At 46.4% G+C, this 11,072-nt stretch overlaps 1 protein-coding gene across 1 annotated transcript in view; it reads right to left on the reverse strand.

The window, feature by feature from the left end:
- FUBP3 (far upstream element (FUSE) binding protein 3) overlaps positions 1-10,695 on the reverse strand; it is a 60,028-nt gene extending 49,333 nt beyond the window's left edge. Inside the window, exon 1 of the mRNA XM_011931200.1 lies at positions 10,508-10,695. Coding sequence (XP_011786590.1) covers positions 10,508-10,591 — 84 coding nt within the window. The 5' untranslated portion in view covers positions 10,592-10,695. The remainder of the gene's footprint in view (positions 1-10,507) is intronic.
- Between the last annotated feature and the right edge of the window lie 377 nt (positions 10,696-11,072).

An 11,072-nucleotide genomic window follows, 5' to 3' on the forward strand; every position in this document is an offset into this window, starting at 1 on the left:
AGACTCTGTCTCAAAAAAAAAAAAAAAAAATTAAATAGGCTGGGCGTGGTGGCTCATATCTGTAATCCCAGCACTTTGGAAGGCTGTGGTAGGAGGATCGTTTGAGCCCAATGTTTGACACCAGCCTGGGCAACACAGTGAGGCTTTACCTCTACAAAAACAAAAACAAATAAACCCCCAAAAACCTAGCTGAGTGTGGTGGCATGAGCCTGTAGTCTTAGCTTCTCGGGAGGCTGAGGCAGGAGGAGTCCTTGAGCCCAGGAGTTCAAAGTTACAGTGAGATATGGTTGAGCCACCACACTACAGCCTGTGCAGGAGCCAGACCGTCTCTCAAAAAAACAAAACAAACAAACAAACAATATATATATATATGCATATATATTCAAAATAAATCTGGCTGGGTGCAGTGGCTCACGCCTGTAATCCCAGCACTTTGGGATGCCAGGGCTGGTGGATCACTTGAACTTAGGAGTTCAAGACCAGCCTGGCCAACATGGCAAAACCCTGTCACTACTAAAAATACAAAAATTAGCTGGGCGTAGTGGTACATGCCAATAATCCCAGCTACTCAGGAGGCTGAGGCAGAGAACTGCTTGAACCCGGGAGGTGGAGGTTGCAATGAGCCGAGATTGAGCCACTGCACTCCAGCCTGGTGACACAGCAAGACTCTGTCTCAAAATAAACAAATAAATAAATAAATAATCTAAACTTAAGAATATTAAATAGTGTACTGAAGGTTCAATGATATGGCAAAAATCATAAAGGTGGTACACAAATCACTAAAGATAGAAAACATGGCAATTAATTATTCCCAGTACACATTTTCAAGACTAAAATTCTCTGACAGGTTTCATAACCAAAGTAGATCACCTTACAAATCCAAATAAGAAGTTGCAAATAGCCCCACAACTTCATACTTATTAGAACTCTATACCAATCAGAAATAGGCAAAGCCACATGAATGCCATCCACATATGTGTCCATGCTACTCAACACAGATCCTGTTGATTCGCATGGATACAGCAAGCAGAGGTGGAGACTCACACCGGCATCAAGGGCGTGGGAACCCAACTTGCTTCCCCAGACCCTGAGTGGCACAGCCACCCAGAGAGGCCCTGCCTGGGAGAAAGGGAGGTTGGACTGCAAGTCTCTACTCCCCACAGTGGGAAGAAACAGTATGCAGCCAGGCAAGTAGCCCCGTGGCTAAAAACAAGTTCCTAAGACAGGCTTGGAGTCATGGGCCCTAGGGGCAGGTCCCAGTCCTGCATCCCACTACCTAATGTTACAAAGAAGACAGTGCATCAAACATACTGCCTACTAAGTGCCTGACAGTGTCCTCATTTAATTGTCACTATTCTCCTTACTGTGGGACTTGGAACCAGTTTGCCTGGAATTGTATTCACAGGGATAACAAGATAAATGTAAAGCACTAGAAACAATGCCGGGTGCACAGTAAGGAACCAGAAACGCTTGCTATTTTAACCTCTTATTGAAGAACAATAATGACACAGAAAAATACATGGATCATAAGTTTATAGCTCACTGAAGTTTCAGATACTAAAATACCTATGTAACTAGCACCTAGACCAAGAAACATCACCAGGACCCCAGAAGTCTGCCTCATGCCCCCTTCAGTCACTACCCACCCCACCACCCAGGGTAACTTCCTAATTTCTAATACTATTGTTTTTAAAATTATTACTATCATCAACTATTTCTGCATTACAGATGAGAAAACTAAGGCTGAAACAAATAACTTGTCTAAAGCCAAGCTAGTAAGTGGCAGAACCAGAACTTGAACTCATACTGTCTGAACCTCAAGTCTGTGTCTTAATAATCACATCACAATGCCATTCTCCAGGAGAGTTTTGTCACCATGAAATGAAAGAACATATATAAGAATCCTTGCCTGGCACCCAGCACAACATGGGCTCGATGAATGAGAACTATTGTTGTCATCAGAGATGGAGCCCCGGCCGATCCTGCCCTACTTACTGGCAATAACTGAAATAAAGAATTCTATGACAATTGAGTAAGATGCAGCTCTCCTTGGGAGGTTTTCCTGACAACCTCATCCCTCCTATGCTTAGGCAGAATTAAATACTCCCACATTTGTGTTTGCAAATCACCTTATAAACTACATCTAAGTAGCATACTCTCACTGAGTGACCCGTTGGTTATACTGTCTCCCCACTATCAGAGCTGAGGACTGGATCTGTCTCCAACATCTTGGTACCCTTAGGACAAAGAGTCCTTAATTAGGAGCCCCAGGGGTTAGTTTTAGAGAATTCACGATTTCCCAAAATTACATCCCAAACTATTTAAATATTTCTTGGGAGAGGTCCAAAGTTTCAAGAGTCTCAGAAAAGTCCATGTTCTGAAAAAGTTAAGGAACAACTTTCCTAATGCATAGCAAAATACTTGGCACATAGAAGGTGCTCCTTAAACACCCGCTAAATTTAAAGCGGATATGGAGAGGCCCATCTGTAGGCAGAACGCTAAGATGATCAGGTGAGGCTCTATGCCGAAATACTGTTTCGGGTGGGTCGCTCCCACCAAAGGCCCTAAATGTGACACGCCCATTAGCTTTCCCCTTCCATTTCATCGAATTCCACCAACAACCCCCTCCAATGATCTGTTTAAAGACTGCTAGGCTGGGCACGGTGGCTCACACTTGTAATCCCAGCACTTTGGGAGGCCAAGGCGGGTGGATCACGAGGTCAGAAAATCCAGGCCATCATGGCCAACATGGTGAAACCCCATCTATACAAAAATTAGCTAGGCGTGATGGTGCATGCCTGTAGTCCCAGCTACTTGGGAGGCTGAGGCAGGAGAATCACTTGAACGCGGGAGGCGGAGGTTGCAGTGAGCCGAGATCATGCCACTGCCCTCCAGCCTGGTGACAGAGTGAGACTCCATCTCAAAAAAAAAAAAAAAAAAAAAAGGCCAGGCATGGTGGTCATGCCTGTAATCCCAGCACTTTGGGAGGCAGAGGCGGGTGGATCATGAGGTCAGGAGTTCGAGACCATCCTGGCTAGCACAGAGAAACCCCGTCTCTACTAAAAATACAAAAAATCAGCCAGGCGTAGTGGTGGGCCCTGTAGTCCCAGCTACTCAGGAGGTGGAGGCAGGAGAATGGCATGAACCTGGGAGGCTGAGCTTACAGTGAATCGAGATTGCGCCACTGCACTCCAGCTGGGCGACAGAGCAAGACTCCGTCTAAAAAAAAAAAAAAAAAGGCTGCTGCTTCAGCCACCCCATTGAGATGAAAAACTATCCAACTACCTCTGCTAAGGAATCAAGTCCTTCTTAAAATGCAGAGGGCATGGGTTCAAGAACTACTGCATATATTAACTATGTGTACCTCTGAGAAAACTGCTTTATCTCCCTCTGGCTCATTATTTTCAAATATAAAATGAGAATTAATAGCCCTTATTAGCTGGGCGTAGTGGCAGCTACTGGGGAGGCTGAGGCAGGAGGATCGCTTGAGCCCAAGAGGCAGAGGTTGCAGTGAGCCGAGACTGCGCCACTGCACTCCAGCCTGGGTGAGAGAGACATCCTATCTCAATTTATAACTAAAAAGGGGAGAGAGAGAATTGATAGTCCTGGTCCTATCTTACCTGGTGGTTGTAAAGCCTGAATTCCGCACTAAGATAAAACCACTTACAAACTTGTCTTAGTTATCTTTGCACTGGCCCAGCATCCAGCAAGCGGCCTTGGACTCAGCAGATCTTCAATTAATGGTAAGTTATCTGAATCACTACTTCCAATCACGCTACTCAGTCTTACAAGTGATTTGTAACCATCTGGTATTAGAATAAAAATGTAGGCCGGGCGTGATGGTGCATGCCAGCTATGGAGGCTGAGGTGCGAGGACCCCTTGAGCCCAGGAGATCCAGGCTGCACTGAGCTGTGATCACGCCACTGCATTCCAGCCTGGACAACAGAGCAAGACCTTGTCTCAGAAAAACCCAAAACCAACGAACAAAATCTTTATAATAAAACTGCAAATGCAGAACATTTTCAATTGGGATGATTCTAAGATAAAGTACCAGAATAAAGACTACACAGCAAAGAAGGGGAGAGAAAGGAGTATGAATAGATAGCAGATATAACAGAAAGCACAAGAACCAAAATAACATGGTGAAATTTTTCCAGATCCAGTTAGATGGACACTCTGAATATCTAAAGGTTTGAAGAGACTGCTGAAATTATCTAGCTCCACATTTCCTGACGTTTGATGCACAGAATGTGATTTGGTTCCATGGAAAGAGGGCATGAAGTGATCTAACTTCAGGATATTTACAAAACACACCCTACACCCCTGCGGGAGTTAACGCAACAAAACATATCCCACACCCCTGCGGGAGTTAACGCAACAAAACATATCCTACACCCCTGCGGGGGTTAATGCAACAAAACACATCCCACACCCCTGCGGGGGTTAACGCAACAAAACATATCCCATACCCCTGCAGGAGTTAATGCAACAAAACATATCATACACCCCTGCAGGAGTTAATGCAACAAAACATATCATACACCCCTGCAGGAGTTAATGCAACAAAACACATCATACACCCCTGCAGGAGTTAATGCACACAAGCATGTTAAAGGTTCTGACAAGTCCTAAAGAAGTCAATTCACCTTTATTTAATCCTGCATTCCCCAAACTTAACTGCCCATGATCTCTTTTCCACGGAAGATCTTTAAACAGCCTACAGATCAAATGCTAGGGAAGGCCAACCCAGCCCAAGGTCATGCATCAGCTTACAGGTGACTCAGACCTCCTAACTCTCCATCCAGAGCTCTTTCCATTAGAAATTTCAAATAAAAACCAGAGACGACTCACTCACAGTTTCGAAAAAGTAAAAAACTGTCAATTAGGCATCCCAAAGAACAGTACAAAACAATAGCAAGATGGCGAGAATGAAGGCAACCCAGAGAGTGCGAATGCCTCACATCAAAAACGCAACAGCTACTCAGCTCCTCCTGATTATCGCTGTGCAAGCTGTGGGAGCAGTGTGGCCAGATCTTTTCTAGGGAAACTAGAAACCTTTTTTCTCTTTTGAGACAGAGTCTCACTCTGTCGCCCAGGCTGGAATACAATGATGCAATCTCCACTCACTGCAACCTGCAATCTCCACTCACTGCAACCTGTCTCCCAGGTTCAAGCGATTATCGTGGCTCAGTCTCCCGAGTAGCTGGGATTACAAATGCACACCACCACGCCTGACTCATTTTTGTATTTTTAGTGGAGGCAGGGTTTCACCATGTTGGCCAGGTTGGTCTCATCCTAACCTCAACTGATCTGCCTGCCTCGGCCGCCCAAAGTGCTGGGATTACAGGCATGAGCCACTATGCCTGGCCGAAACTTTTTTTTTTTAGATGGAGTCTTGCTCTGTCGTCCAGGCTGGAGTGCAATAGCACCACCCCAGCTCACTGCAACCTCCACCTCCCGAGTTCAAGCAATTCTCCTGCCTCAGCCTCCCGAGTAGCTGGGACTACAGGCACCTGCCACCACGCCTGGCTAATTTTTTATATTTTTAGTAGAGATGGGGTTTCACTGTGTTAGCCAGGATGGTCTCGATCTCCTGACCTCGTGATCCACCCACCTCGGCCTCCCAAAGTGCTGGGATTACAGGCATGAGCCACCATGCCTAGCCCGAAATCTCATTTTTTAAAAAATACAAAATCACTCTAGTTTCTTTTGTTTTTTGAGACAAAGTTTTGCTCTTTTCGCTCAGGCTTCAGTGCAATGACGCGATCTCGGCTCACTGCAACCTCGCCCAGGGAACCTCTCCCAGGCTGGAGTGCAGTGGCACCACCCCGGCTCACTGCAACCTCCACCTCCCGGGTTCAAGCAATTCTCCTGCCTCAGCCTCCTGAGTAGCTGGGATTACAGGCATGTGCCACCACGCCCAGCTAATTTTTTTGTTTTTAGCAGAGACGGGGTTTCTCCATGTTGGTCAGGCTGGTCTTGAACTCCCGACCTCAGGTGATCCGCCCGCCGTGGCCTCCCAAAGTGCTGGGATTACAGGCGTGAGCCACCATGCCCAGCCAAAAATCACTCTAGTTTCTAAGTGTTGGTGCTGTGTGGGTCAAACAAAGCATGCCTGCAGGCCCACTGTAAGTCTTCTATAGCTCACAGGTCACAAGTTTGAGAACTGTGGTCTAAGTAAATTTCTATCTATGAAATAACTGGTACTTCAGAAGAAACCAAAGTTTGATAATACACATGGGCTATCAGATTTTAAAATAAAGACAGTCAGGCATGGGGGTAAGGTGGCTCACACCCATCCCAGCACTTTGAAAGGCTGAGGTGGGAGGATTGCTTGAGGCCAGGAGTTCCGGACCAGCCTGGGCAACATAGTGAGACCCTCGTTCTATCCCAAAATAATTATATGATAAATTATCATATTATAAATGTTCTCACCTGAAAATGAGAAAAGCCTTAGAGACATACAGTGGAATACATAGTTCACTATCTACTTTCCAATACCCAATATGAAGTTCAGCACTTCCGTTAACATGTGGTGGCGCATACACACTCAGTGACGTCACCAAAACCCTTTAAGGAAGACTCACTCTGCCAGGTACTCTACTGGGTCCCAACAAGGTAAAGCTACAGGAGCAGCCCATGGATTTCCTTCAGACACTAGTTTCCTTCAAGTGTTTATGAAAGCTAAAATGAGTGTACAGGCAGGGGTTAGTCCCTTGAGAAACGATGACCTGAGCTATTCAATCACTGGACATGTACAAGACAGTCTCAGGGGAGTACCACTCAGATCTCGAGTGCTCAGTACACTCAACTGAACCGGGAGTCAAAACCATGTGTTAAATGAGCCTCGCAGGGTGAACCCACTGGCCAATGAATGGAGGCTTTTTCTTTTAATGGTAGATGCACAGTGTTCTCTTAAAAGGAAACTCAGTGCTTGTTCTAAAAAGCCAGAATCTTAAAGCAACTAAAGCTCTAAATCAGCCCAAGGTATGCGGCACACATCCCAAATCATCTACTGCTCAGGCTTCAAGTGTGAAACAGCAGCACTGGGAGAGATTTTCAGGAGGACTGTGGAACTTCTGAGGCCCCCACACCAATCAACATTTACCCAAAAAAGGTGCCAGTGAAGAAGAGATTTGGGCCTAAAAATCTGTCAAAAGGTTACTTTCTACTAATTCTACAATGGCTTGGTCACACTCATTTGAATGTAGTGCCACCATGATGCTGAACTTCATGAAGCACCATTTAGACTGCATTCTGTATCAACATTATGTGCTGTAGTTACACAATCCAGAGGCATTGAGTGAGTCTATCTAGATCAAAACAGATCTAATGCTTTTTTAAAAGCATTAAAAAGCATTAGTAGTTTCTCAGGAGAACAATTTCTATGTAGGTGATGACTGGCAGACATCTGGCTGGTCCAGCTTGTGGAAGGCTGCTGTCAACCTATAACGCACTGTGGCATCACACTATCCTAACAAGGGATTGCTTGTGCGTGATGACAGGTGCTACTAAATTATCAGCAGTAGACTTTCTAGGAACATTCAAAAATGTTTTTAGGAAAACTGAACAACATAAACCAGACTTGGATCTACTTATCCCGAGGTCCCCTTATAACCTAGACAGGATAAAGGCAGCCGTGGAACAGGATAAATTACTCAGAATTTTGTCTTATCTGAACTAGTTGAAGAAACACTACTTTTGCTAACCAGCCAATGACTTGGGAAAAGTAGACAAGATGTTTTTTAATATCCAGTAGTTTTTTAGATCTTCATCCATGGAACTGAATGAGATCACATTTCTTTCTTTCTTTCTTTCTTTCTTTCTTTCTTTCTTTTGAGACAGTGTCTCACTCTGTCACTCAGGCTGGAATGCAGCAGAGCAATCACAGTTCACTGTAGCCTTGATCTCCATGCTCAAGCTATTCTCTTGCCCCAGCTTCCCAAATAGCTGAGACTGCAGGGGTGGCTGCCACATGCAGCTAATTTTTTTAATTTTTAGTAGAGACAAGGTCTCACTATGTTGCCCAGGCTGGTATCAAACCCCTGAGCTCAAGTAGTCCTCTTACTTCAGCCTCCCAAAGTGCTGAGATTACAGGCTTGAGCCACTGTGACTTGCGCAGATCACATTTCTACTACTCTATAGAATGGATGTAAATTACCTGCTTGTGCCAAACATTAACTCACTAGACTTCACACTGCTGGGGATAATTTTTACATTTTATTTGACATCTTCAGAGACTTCTTTTCAATCCAAGAATGCCACGCTCAGAGTAAACCAACAACTGATGCACTTTGCTGCAAAGAGTCCAAAGGATATACACAGAGGCTTCAAGATGTCAGAGGGAAAGCCTAGTTGATAAGGTGTTGGACTTCACACACCAGACTTAATAGAAACTGCAGGTTCAAATCCCAGCAGGGTCAACTGAGATTCTATTAAGATCTGCTAGAAAAACTGAGCATGAGACACTTGACTGTCTTTGACAAATTTAAGAGGGCCTTACAGACTGTCTCTGGGGTTTATGAGGAGACATAAAAGGGGAAAAAGCTTTGCATTTAAATAAACATACTGTCTTTTAGTTCTGTTTAATGGTGAGAAAAATCACATCTCTGCAACATGCTGTGTATATAACAAAGAAACAGAAGTATCACCTTCCAGATGCCCAAATGAGATCCTTTGAGGAAGTTGACCATCAGCATAGAGTATTACAGATTTCTAACATTCCATTCTTGCCCAGTGCAAATCTATACACAATAAACCTAAAATTACCCACCAACCTGTTTTTTTCTTTAGTTTTTAAAGGCCATCAAATCCTTGGAGATAGTATGGACCTCCAGCTGTTAACATTCAGAAGGAACACACTTACAGCCCTGTCTCCATTGGGCTTATTACTGCTCCAGTCAATGGTGCATTTCAGAGCTGAGAACAAATCCAATGAAGTTTTCACTGCTAGTAGTAAACACCACTGCTTCAACAATCCACATTAGGTCAGCATATAACAGAGGGTTTCCCTCTGGAGCAGGTTGTCCAAGAATATGAGTTCAACCACTGGCTCAAGAGAAGCGGAATGTCTTCTCAATGGTTCAAAATTCACTTTATGTTCAACTACAGGCCTTCTGCAAACTGAGGATCTGAGCCCTTTAAGGCAGTGACTATAATTCTTCCCGGACACAGAAGGCCAACAAGTTGACTGTCACACATCAGCACAGAGCGAAAGCCATTACATATTAGTAGGCAGTGAGAAACAAGGTTCAGGACCCTGTACTGTAGAGGAGAGCACCGTAACACACCAGCAAGCAGAGTGGTGGAAGGGGAGCTGGGTGCTATGTTCATCCATTATAGCCATGGGTGGATCTGAAGTCTAAGTAAGATGGATACTCACTACTGTACTGGTTGGCACCTAGGCAGTAAAGTAACAATTCATCAGATAAAATTTTAGGTGGAACCACAGGTTTGGAAAGTTCTGGGATCCAATATAATGTCTATAGGAGCATCAATATATAACATGAAAAGTCAGTATCAGGGAAACAGGTAGGGTTCCCTCCCCTGGAATACTGGAAAGAGATGTAAAGACCGTATCTTCAAGCGCCCGAGTGAAGACCTTCTTCTAATACAATGACTCCTGTGGCTTTCTGTTAGGAATCAAGCAGTAATTAGTTATAGCCCAAATTTTAAAGTATCAGTGCGCTTACAATTACATAAGAAGAGAGGAGAACATAAGACACCTAACAGCGAAAGTTTAAGTGTTACGGCTAACTTGTAAGTAAGTTTGAGATACAATTTAAGAACACGTTCTGTTCTAACGAGTATTTTTGGCAGGTCCCATATTCACTCTCTAGGGAAGCCTGGAGCCTTTTAAAACCCAGTTAATTTAACTCTGACAAAATGCACGACATTGTCAGACAGTAAAGTTTCAATGTCGGAATGAGGCCATATCATTCTCCCAAGCAGAGGCAAGACCGCCATGAGAAATTTCTGCCTCTTAGGGACCACCCCCACACATGTAACACCTCCCTCTCTCCCCTCTCCAAAGAGCACCCTCACATATAAGATGCCCTCGAGTTCCTTCTACTCAACACAAAGTCTAAAGACGTTGTTCCCCAAGTTTTAACAAGCTACTGGGCGTGAGACAGCTGCTTTACGTCTACACCCAGATCTTCCCCATGGGCTTCCCGGACCCCTCCCCTCGCGAGGTTCAGAACCCCGCGCTGGCTACACTGTGGGTCCACGCTGGCCGCTGGGGCACGATGGGGCCAGAAGCTCTAGGCAAACCCTTTCCCAGCGACTTCAAGCACCTGGGAGACCCGCCCGACAGGTCGGGCCTGGGCCTCGCAGTGGCGCCTTATCCCCCTGGCTCCTCCTGGCTGTAGGAACCCCACGGAATGGCCCGGCCTGGCTGAGACGTCGGTTCAGGCTGCCTCCCGCCCCCAGGCCCGAACTCCTCTTCCCCGCCCGCCAGGCCCCGCCTCGGGATCTCGTGTTCCTGCCAGCCGGCTGCGCCCGTACCTGTCGGACCCGGTGCAGGGCGTCCACGAAGCCCTCGGCCTTCATCCCCACAGGAGCGCTCTGCCCCTGCACCAGCTCCGCCATTACCGCCCCCGCCGCCGTCGACCCCGCAGCCGACGCCGCCGCTTGGCTCCCCGGTCCGGCCTCCCGCTCTGCTTGGGGACCCGTAGCCGGAAAAGGAAAGTCGCTCTACTTCCGGCGGAAGGGAAGCCGGGACTCTCGCCGCTCTCAGCTAGAGGAGCCGTGTCTGCGGGGGCGGGGTCAGGGCACGTGACCTTCGACGATCGGACGTCGGGGCGAGACGGCAGCGCCGGGGTGGGTTCAGATCGCCAGGCAGCCGTCGGTCTCCAGGGTCCGGTCGCGACCTTTCCCTTCCCGGGGGAGATTTGGTCCAGGATCGTCGATGGCGTCTTGACAGGTCCCTGAGGCTCGGATGTGGTCTGTCCTCTGTCGGCCGTTTGGAATCTCAAAGGGACTGACGTGGCTCTCCCAAGACGACACTCTGAACGTGGTTCATCAAAAGCCTGGTCCTGGGCAGCCCCTCCCTGAAATGGCTATTAGCTGG

Source organism: Colobus angolensis, unplaced genomic scaffold (genome assembly GCF_000951035.1).
Source record: "Colobus angolensis palliatus isolate OR3802 unplaced genomic scaffold, Cang.pa_1.0 Scaffold9, whole genome shotgun sequence".
Lineage (NCBI taxonomy): Eukaryota > Metazoa > Chordata > Mammalia > Primates > Cercopithecidae > Colobus > Colobus angolensis.